Source organism: Thalassophryne amazonica, chromosome 19 (genome assembly GCF_902500255.1).
Source record: "Thalassophryne amazonica chromosome 19, fThaAma1.1, whole genome shotgun sequence".
Taxonomy (NCBI): Eukaryota; Metazoa; Chordata; class Actinopteri; order Batrachoidiformes; family Batrachoididae; genus Thalassophryne; species Thalassophryne amazonica.
Window position 1 is genome coordinate 40,727,044 of NC_047121.1, and position 16,504 is coordinate 40,743,547.

At 40.3% G+C, this 16,504-nt stretch overlaps 1 protein-coding gene across 1 annotated transcript in view; it reads right to left on the reverse strand.

Annotated features, from left to right (window-relative positions):
* Nucleotides 1-15,574, reverse strand: part of LOC117531970 (serine/threonine-protein kinase ATR-like) — a 101,502-nt gene extending 85,928 nt beyond the window's left edge. The window contains 14 exon segments of the mRNA XM_034195161.1: nt 928-1,028; nt 1,330-1,526; nt 2,840-3,096; nt 4,716-4,914; nt 8,989-9,141; nt 9,597-9,760; nt 9,950-10,126; nt 10,511-10,653; nt 10,738-11,067; nt 11,069-11,400; nt 11,403-11,642; nt 11,781-11,933; nt 15,157-15,248; nt 15,380-15,574. Coding sequence (XP_034051052.1) covers nt 928-1,028; nt 1,330-1,526; nt 2,840-3,096; nt 4,716-4,914; nt 8,989-9,141; nt 9,597-9,760; nt 9,950-10,126; nt 10,511-10,653; nt 10,738-11,067; nt 11,069-11,400; nt 11,403-11,642; nt 11,781-11,933; nt 15,157-15,248; nt 15,380-15,432 — 2,591 coding nt within the window. The 5' untranslated portion in view covers nt 15,433-15,574.
* Between the last annotated feature and the right edge of the window lie 930 nt (nt 15,575-16,504).

The window sequence follows — 16,504 nt, forward strand, 5'->3', positions numbered from 1 at the left end:
TCTGTAGAACACCAACAGCTACAACATTACCATATTTTCCAGACTATAAGTCACACCGGAGTATAAGTCGCATTGGTCCAAAAATGCTTCTTTAAGAGAGAAAAAAAAGCTAAACTTATATATAAGTCGCACCGGAGTATAAGTCAGATTTATTACTTTAAGCAAGAAGAAGCAAAATGGATTAATTGCTGCATTATTCATTTATAAGGCACACCCAGTGTTAAGGAGCACAGCTAACGAGATAATTAGTGTCACTGTAAAAGCACAAAACAAACTGCTTCTTTCAGCCACTGAACGGACAATCACATGTGAGATGAACATACCATGCAATGAAACACCTGAAAAACCACAGTATCACTTATTTATTTAAAACACAAACGCTGCTTTAGCCATCGGAAGCCAAGAGCTAATTAATATTTTTGTTGCACGCGTAAACTGTGTCTTTAAGCCACTGAACAGACGATCATACAGTTGTGCTCAAAAGTTTACATACCCTGACAAAATTTATGATTTTTTTTCGGCCAGCTTTCAGGGAATATGAATAATAACGCAAAACTTTTTTTCCCCCCACTCACTGTTAGCCGTTGTGTGAAGCCATTTACTGTCAAACAACTGTGTTTACTCTTTTTAAATCATAAATAGAAAAGCTCAAAATAGCAAAACCTTGTTTAAAGAACGCTTAAACGTGTGACATAAGTAAAGAGCCCTGTTAAGAGGTTTCCACCTCTCTTGTTTTTTTAAAATGAAAAGGCAGTTTAATGGAGTGTTGGCCGTGAATCGTGATTTTTTTTCCGTATATAAGTCGCACAAGACTGTAAGTCGCAGGACCTCTCAAACTAGTAAAAAACAACAACAAAAAAACACAACTTACGTATACTCCGGAAAATACGGTATGTACTGGTGTAATATATAATTTCGGTATAATACCTGCCAATCTCTCCTGTTGTGAGGATGAGACTATTGCGCAGGTTGTCATCCCTCCTGAGTTTAGCATTGTTAAATGCCTCCTTAAGACGTGCAACCAGCAGCTGGAACATCAACAAGAAACAAATTCAATGTTGAGCTCATCATCGTTCACACAAATAACTATTTAAATAGGTTATCTCGACTGTGCTACATAACGCTTGAAATAAAAAAATAAGTAAAAATGTGATCAATTTTATCCCCTCAGACAAAAGTGAATACTTTTAATATTAGCATTTTACTCCATAATCTACACAAACAACTTATCCAGAACAATGTAGATTTTAAAAATACTATTCTTTATGAAATTAATCTTGTATTGTTGTTGCAAAGCGAACTTGGTGTGTTTCTGCGGAAACTGCTCACCTCATTGAGAGTGCCCTGCTCAAAACTTCTGCTGGGCTCTGGCAGCAGAAAACGCACTGATTGGCTGAAGCAAATTCTGACATCAGGATCTGAGTCCTCCATCAGACCGATCAGAGCACAGAGAACTGCCTGCAACTCGCAATCTCCATCAGTCAGATTTACATGTTGGCACAGGTGAGGCAGAGCTTCCAGAAAAGCTAAAGCAGAGAAAATTTTTATAAAGACATATAAATAAATCTATGCACATCATTATTACTTTTATTCCAAATCTGGATTAGATACTTGACAGAAATATACTGCTCAAAAAATTAAAGGAACACTTTTTGTCTCCCAGCAGAGTCTCAAGAACATAAGAAGATTCCAGAAGACAAGCAGTTACTCTAGGAGAGCCGGGCAGGGCCATAGACATTCCTTAACCTATCAGCGGGACAGCATCTGCTCCTTTGTGCATAGAGGAACAGGATGAGTAACGCCAGAGCTATACAAAAATGACCTCCAGCAAGTCACTAGTGCGAATGTCTCTGACCAGACAATCAGAAACAGACTTCACAAGGGTGGTCTGAAGGCCTGGCGTCCTGTAATGGGTCCTGTGCTCACTGGCTAGCACCGTGAAACTCGAATGGCATTTGCCATAGAACACCAGAATTGGCAGGTCCGCCACACTGGGGCCCTGTGCTTTTCACAGATGAGACCAGGTTCAACCTGAGCACATGTGACAGACGTGAAAGTGTTTGGAGATGCTGTGGAGAACGTTATGTTGCAACATCACTCAGCATGACTGGTTTGGTGGTGGGTCAGTGATGGTCTGGGGAGGCATATCCCCGAAGGACCCACAGACCTCTATAGGTTAGACAACGGCACCCTGAGTAGGCATGAGGATGAAATCCTTGGGCCCATTGTCCAACACTACACTGGTGCAGTGGGTTTGAGTCACTCCTGTTGCATGACAATGGCCGGCCTCATGTGGTGAGAGTTTGCAGGCAGATCCAAGAGGATGAAGGAATTGATACCACTGACTAGCCCCCATGTTCGCCTGACCTAAATCCAATAGAACACCTGTGGGACATTACGTTTTAGTCCATCCAACACTGCCAGGATGCACCTCTGAGTGCCCAGGAGCTAAGTGATGCCCTGGTCCAGATATGAGAGGAGATCCCCCAGGACACTATCTGTCGTCTCATTAGGACGTTGTCAAGTATGCACACAAGCACGTGGGGGCCAAACAAACTACTGAGCACCATTGTGAGTTGCTGCAATGAAATCTTGTCAAAATGGATAAGCCTGCACATCATTTTTCACTTTGATTTTCAGGGTGTCTTTGAATTCAGCCCTCTGCAGGTTGACAATTTTCATTTCCATCAAATGATGTGGCATCCTTTCATTTCTAACATATTACCCTGTCCAAATCAGGAAAGATATCCAGCATGATATTTTTCCACGTTGAGATCTGATGCATTTTCAAAGTGTTACTCTTATTTTTTTGGAGCAGTGTATATATTTTTAAAAATACCTCGTTTAACACAACTTGCACCCTGCTGTCTGAGCAGTGGCAGGAAGGGTTTGACAACAGATGCCCTGAGAGACGCCTCTGCTTTCCCAGCATGCTCAGCTACAAGGGTAAGGCGAAGGCAAAGGATCTTAGGAAGAGCAGTGTGGACTGTGTGGGTGACAGTGAGCTGGGAGAGTTCTGACATGATACAGCTCAGCTGACCAATGATTCTGGCAAGCTCCTTCTTCACATTCTCCGAACTGTCTTCCAGTCTGGACCTACACATGGAAATGTGCATTATAAACATTATATAGCCAGGTCACTGTCCTAATACCATACCCAACTGTAAACTCCTTTAAAACAACTTAAATATGAAAGCACACACACACAAACAGAAACAAATTCATCTCAGCAATGTGAGAGGAAGAAATTTCTAAATTTGTATAAACAAGGTGATACCTGTGGACATGAAGACAGTAGACCGTAGACAGAAGACAGTAACAGCTACAGCAATCTGATGTTTGACCCCAGTGACCAAACTCTTCACCCAAAACAACTGACCTCTGGCTGTCCTTACCAGGGAAATTCCGGAGTCCACTGATGTATGTGCCACATTTGATCCAAATCAGGTTGAAAATTAAATTACTTGACCTTTGCGAAAATGAGCGTTTTTGTCAATGGAAATTTCAGGGCCAAACTTCATTAATGTACCAAGTTTGGTACAACACACCAAAAGGACATGGGAGGAGTAGGCCAACAGACAGGCAGGTGTGACTATGAGCCCAATGATTGAGCTCTTGAAAATTTGACCTTGCTGGGCAATTTTGGAACCCACCTCCAAATCTGTGCCACGTTTGAGCCAAATTGGCATGAAATTTTTTAATTTTGACCTTTGACCCTAATGAATGACCTATGACAAATTTGTCCTCACTTGGGCAATTCCAGAACCCAACTACACGTATGCCAGGTTTGGTGCAAATCTGAGTGAAAAACATAAATTTTGACTGACTTTGATCAATTTGATGTTGCCGGGACAATTCCACAACCCAGTTATGATGTGTCATGTATGTTGGACAGAGTGCAAATCATAATTTTGACTATGGCCCCAATGACCTTGAACTTTGACAAAATAAATAAAGGACAAAGCTGGGGTCCAGTGGTGGGCACAGCTAACCAAAAAGTTATCTTTGATCACTGTTAAACCGTTAATTGAAAAGTTTATTTTTATAAAGGTAAATAACTTGTCAGGAATTAGTTTGTTTAAAATTATAACCATAAGCGAAAACTGTCTGCCTGTGCAAGACTCCAGTGAAATGACCGGCAGGTCTGTATGGTGTGAAGAGAAAGTATCTTTTTTTTTCTTTCCTCCCTCTTCCTTTCTCTCTGGTAGCCAGACTTTACAAATGTTTTTAACTGTTAAGCTTTATTCACAATGCACACAAAAATATTGTTAGCGGTCTAAAAGTTATCGGAACTAAATTTATCGGAAGCTCAGTGGTCCGCTGATGGTTTTCAAAGTTATCTGGAAAGCTAATCCGCTAATGAAAACATCAGCTTCGATAATTAGCAGTTAGTGGATTAGCAGAACTGTGCCCACCACTGCTGGATTCAAACTTCACGCACACTATATCTGGTGGAAATCAGCTCAAGCACCTCAGAGTATAGAGACACACACACACACACACACACACACACACACACACACACACACACACACACACACACACACTCGTCTCAAATTACAGCATGACTTTTACTAATGAATGTATTTATGGTCCACAGAAGGTCATTCTACTAATTTTATTGACCTCTTGTATACATTCTTCTTCCATATCATCTTCAAATTTCACTGTTTGTTTGTGGAAATGTGCTCATTTACTCATTATCGCGTACATACAGCAGAGTCGTGCTGAGGCGTTGGTGGTGGGTCTTTGCCAGGTGGTGAAGGAGAAGAGGGAAAGTTCTAACCGCCACTGCTCTCACCAACTCGTCCTGACTCTGTAGCACCGTGGAAAAGACACAGACGCGCCATGTCTCAAACACACCACAAGGCAGAAGTGCCAACAGTGACACACAGCTCGCCTGGACCTCAGGCGCTGTAAACAAACAAACAAACAAAAAAAACAACAACAACATACAATTGGCACAAACATATAAAGTGAAATCACCTGCACAATATGAATTTAATGCAAATGTCTGCTATACCTGCACAGTCTGCTGAATTTAGATGACATATACAGTATTTGTATATTACCTTTATATACACTCAACAAAAATATAAACGCAACACTTTTGGTTTTGCTCCCATTTTGTATCAGATGAACTCAAAGATCTAAAACTTTTTCCACATACACAATATCACCATTTCCCTGAAATATTGTTCACAAACCAGTCAATCTGTGATAGTGAGCACTTCTCCTTTGCTGAGATAATCCATCCCACCTCACAGGTGTGCCATATCAAGATGCTGATTAGACACCATGATTAGTGCACAGGTGTGCCTTAGACTGCCCACAATAAAAGGCCACTCTGAAAGGTGCAGTTTTATCACACAGCACAATGCCACAGATGTCGCAAGATTTGAGGGAGCGTGCAATTGGCATGCTGACAGCAGGAATGTCAACCAGAGCTGTTGCTCGTGTATTGAATGTTCATTTCTCTACCATAAGCCGGCTCCAAAGGCGTTTCAGAGAATTTGGCAGTACATCCAACCAGCCTCACAACCGCAGACCACGTGTAACCACACCAGCCCAGGACCTCCACATCCAGCATGTTCACCTCCAAGATCGTCTGAGACCAGCCACTCGGACAGCTGCTGAAACAATCGGTTTGCATAACCAAAGAATTTCTGCACAAACTGTCGGAAACCGTCTCAGGGAAGCTCATCTGCATGCTCGTCGTCCTCATCGGGGTCTCGATCTGACTCCAGTTCGTCGTCGTAACCGACTTGAGTGGGCAAATGCTCACATTCGCTGGCGTTTGGCACGTTGGAGAGGTGTTCTCTTCACGGATGAATCCCGGTTCACACTGTTCAGGGCAGATGGCAGACAGCGTGTGTGGCGTTGTGTGGGTGAGCGGTTTTCTGATGTCAATGTTGTGGATCGAGTGGCCCATGGTGGCTGTGGGGTTATGGTATGGGCAGGCGTCTGTTATGGACGAAGAACACAGGTGCATTTTATTGATGGCATTTTGAATGCACAGAGATACCGTGACGAGATCCTGAGGCCCATTGTTGTGCCATACATCCAAGAACATCACCTCATGTTGCAGCAGGATAATGCACGGCCCCATGTTGCAAGGATCTGTACACAATTCTTGGAAGCTGAAAATGTCCCAGTTCTTGCATGGCCGGCATACTCACCAGAAATGTCACCCATTGAGCATGTTTGGGATGCTCTGGACCGGCGTATACGACAGCGTGTACCAGTTCCTGCCAATATCCAGCAACTTCGCACAGCCATTGAAGAGGAGTGGACCAACATTCCACAGGCCACAATTGACAACCTGATCAACTCTATGCGAAGGAGATGTGTTGCACTGCATGAGGCAAATGGTGGTCACACCAGATAGTGACTGGTATCCCCACCCCAATCATCATCATCATCATCTATTTTATTTGAGCAGAGGATAAGAAATACAGAAAACAGAAAAAAAAAAACAAAAAAAAAAAACCAGAAAACAATTTAACAATAACATAAAAAACAAAAAAACTGAATTTACTATTAACTCAGAACATTGAATCTGCTCAAAAAGGAGTGGGAGGAAGAAAACTTATTTAATCCCACCCCTTTATTCAAATTTAACATAAAGTGCATAGCTGCTTCCCGTCAATTAGATAGAAAATTAAGAAAATAATACATTTAAATACTTGTAAATTCCCACAATAGATACCAACAGCAGCAAGAAAATAATACCAGTATAATAAACAAGCGACAAGCACATACCAACAACGGTAAGAAATCAACGATACCAGTTATGGCAAAGAAAACAAACATATGATGCTCATACCAACAATGATAAGAGCCAACAATACCAATTACGGTAAGAAAGCAAACATATAAAAAACATACCAACAATGATAAGAGACAACAATACCAATTATGATGAAGAACCAAACATATGAAAGAAAGAAACATATAATGCACAAACCAACAATTGTGATACAGAGTCATGAGCCATGAATGTAAAATGGCTTTTATTGTTAAGTCTCAATCATTCTATACCGATCCCAGACCCTCTGTTTATAATGTGACTTGAATTCATGAATGCTTTGGCATTGCTTGAGTCTGACGTCCAAACCATTCCATAACTTTGCTCCACAGACAGACACACAAAAAATTTTCCGAGTGGTTCTAACTTTTAATAATGTGAATTTGGCAAAACCTCTAAGATTATGAACACACTCTTTAACTGAGAAGAACTTTAGAATGTTACTTGGCAGTGATTTGTTAAATACCTTAAATAAAATCTGTAATGTAGAATATTTTACAAGATCATGAAATTTAAGCAATTTTGATTGCATAAAAAGATTATTGCTATGTTCTAAAAATCCAACTTTATGTATGATCCTTATTGCTCGTTTTTGTAGTATAAATAGTGGTTGTGTTGAACATTGATAGTTGTTACCCCACACTTCAACACAATATGTTAAGTATGGGAGAACTAAAGAACAGTATAATGTACGGAGTGCATTATGATCAAGAAATTGCTTTACCTTATTCATAATAGAGAGGCTTTTTGAAATTTTCATTTTTATGTGTCTGATGTGGGCTTTCCATGTTAATTTACTGTCTATTATTACTCCTAAAAATTTGTTTTCAGCTCAATTTGGACACTGTCTATACATATTTGTAATTTAGATTTAACCTTATAATTACCAAATATCATTGCTTTTGTTTTATTTAAATTTAATGATAATTTGTTAGTCCATCCATTTTTTTATTTTACTTAGTTCGTCATTTACAGTATTTATAAGTTCATTGTAATTATCACTACTGTAGAATATATTTGTATCATCAGCGAATAATATTAGTTTCAATGATCTAGATGCATTAAAAATGTCATTAATATACATATTAAACAATTTGGGACCCAACACTGCCCCCTGGGGGACACCACAAGCAATGCCAAGACATTCAGATTTGTAATTTCCCATTTCCACGTATTGGACCCTATCTGTAAGATAACTTTTTATCCAATTTCCTGCAACTCCTCTGATACCATAATTCTCTAATTTGTTGATTAAAATTGAATGGTTAATTGTATCAAATGCTTTTTTAAGATCAATGAATATTCCAACAGCATATCTTTTTCTGTCCAATGCATTAGTAATTTCTTCTATTGCCTCAATAACAGCCATTGAAGTGGTTCTTTTCTTTCTAAAACCATATTGACCTTCGTTTATTAACTGATATTTTTCTATGAATTTTTCCAAACGAGAGTCAAACAATAAAACAAAACTGCACCTTTCAGAGTGGCCTTTTATTGTGGGCAGTCTAAGGCACACCTGTGCACTAATCATGGTGTCTAATCAGCATCTTGATATTGCACACCTGTGAGGTGGGATGGATTATCTCAGCAAAGGAGAAGTGCTCACTATCACAGATTTAGACTGGTTTGTGAAGATTATTTGAGGGAAATGGTAATATTGTGTATGTGGAAAAAGTTTTAGATCTTTGAGTTCATCTCATACAAAATGGGAGCAAAACCAAAAGTGTTGCGTTTATATTTTTGTTGAGTGTATATACATATACGAGTACATATATCCATACATATATACACATATATACATACGAGGGTAGGCTGAAAAGTTCTAAGGCTCACTATGATGCAGTTAATGCATTAACTGCATCATAGTGACGCACAGACAGACAGACACAAAATCTTTGCAATACCCGATGGCCATATATATATATATATATATATATATATATATATATATATATACACACACACACGAGGGTAGGCTGAAAAGTTCTAAGGCTCACTATGATACAGTTAATGCATTAACTGCATCATAGTGACGCACAGACAGACAGACACAAAATCTTTGCAATACCCGATGGCCATAATTGATGGCCTTGGGTAAAAATGAGCCATTTCATACACAATATTAACCTTTAAACAAGATTAAAATGTTAACTGAATAGGGATCTGGCAGAAATACCCACAGTAGCAGAAACTGAGTCTCTGACCCAAGTCAGGCAGCCAAGAAGGGAATCCTGAACTCTTATAGGCAGAGACAAACTTGTGCTCGCACACCCAGGGAAGAGACAGCAGAACACACAGGTGATTCTGAAGGCTGTCCTCATTCTGCCCGCTCACTGTGGTGCAGGAAATAAAACAAATTAATAAAATAATAAAAATCATTCTTTGCAAAATACACTGATCATTGCCTATTAGTTGGCCTGTTTTATTAAATATAGTGACATCGTTATAGAAAAAGAATTAATCACATAGCAAATATGTTTCTGTGTAGGATCTCAGTTGTCCAGGTGGTTTCCATAGTAGAGAGGCTTGAATCTTCGACTGGACTGGGTTGCTTGACGCGAGGGCGTTTCGCTTCAAATCGCAGAAGCTTCCTCAGCTAAAATTCTTGCTCTGGAAGAAGCAAGAATTTCCAGAGCAAGAATTTAGCTGAGGAAGCTTCTGCGATTTGAAGCTAAACGTCCTCGCGTCAAGCAACCCAGTCCAGTCGAAGATTCAAGCTTCTCTACTACACACAGCAAATACGCCAAACCATCAAAACAGATATTATGATGCGTGTTTGCATCCTCACCAGTCAGGTAGACGACAGAGTCAAGAATCTCGATAGTTATCTGGACAGCAGATTTAAAGTAATTCCGGTCAGAGATTGGTTTAGCACCACCTTCTAACACTGACTGGCAGCTTTTCGGGACCCTGCACAGAGTCTCCATGGCAACCCAGAGGAGAGGCAATAGACTGACACAGAAAAAAGAAAATGTCACAATCATGGCCAACAAAACAAGTAACAGTTACAGTCTAAGAGAGCCACAAAAAAAGAAAACAAAAAAGAAAAATGGGAAACCTATGATTGAGAGAGAATGACAAAAAAAGAAGAAACAAATGAGGATGCAACAGTAATAACATGTTGATAAGTTTGTTTACTACCTTGTGGGAGAGGAGCAGAGGGCTGCCAGATGGAGGATGAGAGCCAGACCCTTCAGAGTAGTGAGGGTCTGTGCAGTCTCTGCCTGGCTGAAGTCTGGGTTTAAAAAAGTCAGCAGCTCCTCCAGCCGACTGTTAACCACAGCCCAAACCTCACTCCGAACTCGCATGTCCACCTCACTAAAAACACATACAGATAAGAACACAAGATTTGGAGCAAAATATAATTATAAAATTAATGGTAAACAGGAAAAACATGTTATTACAGACAGAAATTAAGCTGTAATGTGACAAAACTTTTTAAGCAACAATCAGAATGAGAGCTTTCTGCTTTAATATAAAATCCCATTAAAACCTTGCTGTGGGTTTCAATTAAGTAACTTATTGTCCGTCTTAACACTGCAAAAATTGCCATGCCATTGATTCTGTTACAACGAATGGTATGATGGTTTTTCCCACCATCAGCATGTGAATGCAGCATAATGTGAATGTCTTTTACACCCATAACACTCACCAAAGAACGAGTGATGCAAAAAAACAGTTTGGGAATATTTTGGAACTCACACTGGCGATGTTTTTGCCGTATTTTTGACTGAAGCAGTTCCAGGTGTTAAGGGTCTTTTGGCAGCTGACTCTGTGTCCCCTGACCTCTGCATCACCAGATCAGCCTCAGCCTTCAGTGCAGCCTGAAGAAAGCCTTCTGCACACTAAACACACACAACCTTTTAAAACATGTGGAATATCTTCGGCAACAGAAAGACACAGAAAACCTTTAACTATAAAAATCATACATCAGCCTGTTTCTCTGTTCCAACGGTGAGCACCAGAGTTCTGCAGACCTCTGTGACTCTCTGCATCCTTAGCGAGGCTGGACTCTCGTAACCCGGGGCAACAGACAGCAGAAAACTGAACATCAAGCAGAGGGATTCTGTAACCTCTGTCCCCAACTTGACCCCTGCCGTTCCCAGAGTACAGATGCTCTCAAAAAGCTGCGACAGGTAGATGGGCTCAAACTGTCTCTGAGAGACACCAGACAGCTGAAAAAGACAGCGGGTCAGATTTAGCAGCTCCCCGTCATAAGGCCGTTGCTCATCCTGTGTCTTTGCCATGTATGTGTGTGTTTTCCAACAAATGCATGAAAGCCATGAAGAATTCATAACCCTGTCTCTCAGGAAACCCTTCAAGTTCCATCAATCGCCTCAGTATCACCATGGAGAGCTTCCTCAGCTTGGTGTTGCCATTGGCCAGGATTGAGCAAGCTGCTTCCCAGGCTACATTCAGATCATGACGGTAGACCACACCCCTCAGGGTGTCACTTATGACACCCAGTGTCACACTGGTTAGCGACTCCAAGGCTGCTGGTGAGGACAATATGAGAGGGGAAGGAGTGAGGTAGGTGGACGTACACAGAGGGGAGAGACAGAGGCACTTGAGCGTTGCTGGCCATCGGCGGGCGTGCAAATGCCCAAAGCGTATTCCTGTCCTCCCAGTGAAGCAACATGTGTGTAAAGGATGTTACTTAGGTCTTGTGCCAAAGCAATAAGTTCTTCTATGAGACAGCTGTAGATGGAAGAAATTCTGACTCTCAGAGTGTGCAGTAAGGAGCACAGTACAGCCGAGACCCGTCCGTGGATGACGTCACATTCTGGAGCTGCTGCCACACGTAGCAACCGCACCGCCACCCACTTACTGAAGTCTGAATTATGGGAGACATGACGAGATAACAGCATTAAAAGAAACAAAATTTAAATTTCACTGCAATTTCTTATCTTAAAAAATATATATCAATAACCTTTACCTTAAGATATTTGATTTTTGAATCATTGAATCCTACCTATACAACTCTGTGTGGTGTCGGGATATTCAACAGGCTGGCATGCAGGGTTGGTAAACATCAGAGATGATGACTTGATAATATGCTGCACAAAGTCCAGAAGCATCACACAGGCTGGCTCTGAACTTGTTTTCTTACTCAGCCCCAGAGCAACTAGGATCAAATAAACACAAGACTATAATAACGTCTACAAACAGGTCCATTAATACAAAAACATATTCTACAGACAACCACGGTTTAAAATAAATAAATAAATAAAATCGCAGACTGTTCAAAAATCGTAAAACAAAGTTGAACCAACAAATCCCTGCCCAGCTCTGGATAAAATTCTGTACCGGATGCCCACATCCCCATGACCTAGACAGCAAGTTCATCTCGTACCTCAAAGGGTGCTATGGAGTCAGCTGCAGGTTGTGTCAAAACGTTGTGTGTCTAAATGAAGTAGCAGTCTTCATGAGCCAAAATACAATTTGTAATCTGGTCACAGTTGCTATGGTGATCATTCCCCACATCGAGGACTACGTATGTGCCAAGTTTGGGCCCGGGGGGCTTTTTAGGTATTCTTGTGAATATTCAGGCACACAACAAGGCAACTTATGGGTAGGCATCCCCTGCCAAGAGTAAATGAAGCATTCATGTATAACTTACACTCACAATCTAGGAAAAGAGAGACAAACACATAGGATGCGACACAGAAAAAAGTTCATGATTATGCGTGTACATTTTGGTACAAATTGTAAAGAGGTTATAGACATTGTACAAAAATAATATAATATACAGAGTCCATAGTGTGTGAAGTGATGCTGTTGGAAGAATCCTGACTGACACATGGCCCACATGTTCATAGGGTGAGGAAACACAGTATATGATGATTATGTATATCAATTTTGGAGTAAATAGGATAAGTTATAGTGTTAAAAAAAATCATGATGGATATACAGACGTAACTTAATTCTACATCCTCGATCCCACCATGGGCTGTGCAGGATAAAAAAGATCAGCATAAGCATTTACCTGTTAAGATTCATTATTTGTGACAAATATACAAAATGTAATTTATTTCTCATGTCTTGTAATTGTGTGCTTTTTATATTAAAATGCATACTATCATTTGATGAATTAGCAAGGTCAGACCTAACCAGTGTGAAGCACATTGAGGCAGCGTTGTTGTCGTTTGGCGTGATATGTATAAATAAATTTGAAATAATTTTTTTTTTTTTTTGACACTAGGGTAGTCCTTATTGGAAATGAAAGGCCTCAGAGGGCTAATGCATACCTGAGCACGCAACACACAACAACATAACTGCACAATACTGTATACATATGTCTGTAATCGTAACTATGTATGACTTCAGCATGACTTCTGTGTGACTTTATTTTGGAATCATTTATACTAATCAATCACAAAACATATTGCTGATCAATATATTCTTCAGATTATCCATCTGGGCTTCTTAGTTGTTGAGACATACAAAGGCGGTGTATTTCAGATTATGTTTTCTTGACCTTTGACCAACCTACTCCAGATCTAATAACCTCTAGAGCTCGTATACAACCCCAATTCCAATGAAGTTGGACGCTGTGTGAAATGTAAATAAAACAGAATACGATTTGCAATCCTCTTCAACCTGTATTCAATGAACACACCACAAAGACAACATATTTAATGTTCAAACTGATAGACTTTTTTGTTTTGTGCAAATATTTGCTCATTTTGAAATGGATGCCTGCAACACATTTCAAAAAAGCTGGGACAGTGGTATGTTTACCACTGTGTTACATTACCTTTCCTTCTAACAACACTCAATAAGCGTTTGGGAACTGAGGACACTAACTGTTCAACAGTTCGGGGTCTCTATTGTCATATTTTGCGCTTCATAATGCGCCACACATTTTCAATGGGCGACAGGTCTGGACTGCAGGCAGGCCAGTCTAGTACCCGCACTCTTTTACTACGAAGCCACGCTGTTGTAACACGTGCAGAATGTGGCTTGGCATTGTCTTGCTGAAATAAGCAGGGACTTCCCTGAAAAAGACGTTGCTTGGATGGCAACATGTGTTGCTCCAAAACCTGGATGTACCTTTCAGCATTGATGGTGCCATCACAGATGTGCAAGTTGCCCATGCCATGGGCACTAACACACCCCCATACCATCACAGATGTTGGCTTTTGAACTTTGTGCTGGTAACAATCTGGATGGTCTTTTTCCTCTTTTGTCCAGAGGAGACGACGTCCATGATTTCCAAAAACAATTTGAAATGTGGACTCATCAGACCACAGCACACTTTTCCACCTTGCATCCTTCTATTTCAAATGAGCTTGGGCCCAGACAAGGTGGCGGTGTTTCTAGATGTTGTTGATGTATGGCTTTCGCAATGCATGGCAGAGTTTTAACTTGCACTTGTAGATGTAGCGACGAACTGTGTTAACTGACAATGGTTTTCTGAAGTGTTCCTGAGCCCACACAGTAAGATCCTTTACACAATGATGTCGGTTTGTAATGCAGTGCTGCCTGAGGGATCGAAGGTCACGGGCATTCAATGTTGGTTTTTAGCCTTGCCGCTTACGTGTAGAAAGTTCTCCAGATTCTCTGAATCTTCTGATTAGATTATGGACTGTAGATGATGAAATCCCTAAATTCCTTGCAATTGAACGTTGAGAAACATTGTTCTTAAACTGTTGGACTATTTTTTGTCATGCAGTTGTTCACAAAATGGTGATCCTCACCCCATCTTTGCTTGTGAACAGCTGAGCCTTTTGGGGATGCTCCTTTTATACCCAATCATGACACACACCTGTTTCCAATTAACCTGTTCACCTGTGGAATGTTCCAAACAGGTGTTCTTTGAGCAATCATCAACTTTCCCAGTCTTTTGTTTTCACTGTCCCAGCTTTTTTGAAATATGTTGCAGGCATCCATTTCAAAATAAGCAAATATTTGCAGAAAAACAAAAAAGTCTATCAGTTTGAACATTAAATATCTTGTCTTTGTGGTGTATTCAGTTGAGTATACATTGAAGAGGATTTGCAAATCACTGCTCTTTTTTTTATTTACATTTCACAGAACGGCCCAACTTCATAGGAATTGTATAATGTTCATTTGCATTTGTTGTCATGTGGTTTCTATATGTTGTTTAGACTGCAGTGAATCTCTGGGGTGCAAGGGATTATGGGATATCTCAATAGGGCGAATAGGCAAATCAAAAATGTTAACTTTAAGAACAAGTTAAAAAGTCTGCAAATAACTCTCGCCAAACTACCTTTTGGAAAACATCACCCACAGCCGACACTGACTGAACATTTATGAAATATCACTGCAGTGAAGACACCTGTTATCACACAAATTTTCATTGTTTTCACCCCTGAGTGACTCACCAACATCCACGTCAGTCAGAATCTTGTCAATGAACTGACAAAGGATCTGTCGAGGCTTCTGCACCGCCTGCTCATATTCAGCCGGACTCGCACTGTAAATAACAACAGAGTATATGATACACAACAGCAAGTATCAACTAATATTCTAATTAAACAAACTCCGAACGACAGATCGCACAGTACTTAAACAGGCTAACTTAGCCATCATTAGCCTGGTAGTCACCTTGCTAGCTGCTGAAGAGCCGGTATCATTGCTGACATCTCCAGTCCCTCCATCTCTCAGCAACAAATTTTATGTCGCAATTTAAACTTTTTTTTATTCAAAACATTTCGTGAAGTGTTTCGGGTGTTTTTGACCAGCACACCAACACACGTTTAGGTCACATTTCGAAAATGTTCGCTCCAAAATGACGTGAGTTTTGTTTTGCTACGGCAAGCTAAGAGGGTCAAAACAGTCACGTTAATGTGGGTGCTGAAATGCTCCACCTAGTGGTGTAACTCCATCTTAATTATTAATTTTCATTAATTTATTTGTTTGTTGAACTGTGCACTGCTGTTTGCGATTTTGTTTTAGCCTTGATATTGTTATATTAGCTCTTTCTTAAAAAAAACAGTTTGATCTTCAAAAAGATTATTAATTAATGAAAAATAGCTACAGGACACAAACCCCCCCACCCCCAAAAATATTTGTACTTTTCAAAGACTAAATTTTACAAGCTTGCACGGGTTCAATGAATTATATAATTGGAACTTTCTTTCTGCGTCAAGAAGTTTACTATAATCTGTTCTCAGCTTTCAAGAAGGAATCATATTCTAGATATTCCAGATTTTACCATCTACTCAAGTATATTATACTAAATTATTCTATTGCACTGAAATAAACATTATAAAGCAACTATGGATGAATTTGTGGTGGCTATTTTTTCTGCACTCTTAATTTTATTATTATTATTATTATTATTTTCATTGAGGTAGAGTGTGTTGTGTGGGCCGCCCGAAGAGGAGGTACTGCTGGCCAACACCAGAGGGCGCCCTGCCTGTTGTCGGGTTTCAGGCACCAGAGGCGCAGTCGCCACAGGAGTCACCAGGAGCCAGGAGCTGACAGCTGTCAGTAATCATCATCATTCATCACCACCATCCATAAAAAGCCTGGAAGAGACACCAGAACTCTGCTGAGTTATCAGCTTACCACGCAGGTAAACAACTCAGCCGTTCTGTGCTGTACGCACACGTTTTTTTGCATCAGAACTTTTTGCAGTCGTTAACCTTTTGTAACAGGAGTTGGCGTACCCACTCCTCACTCCTGACTTAAGTGATACATTAGGCACTGCACGTACTGTGTTCCTGT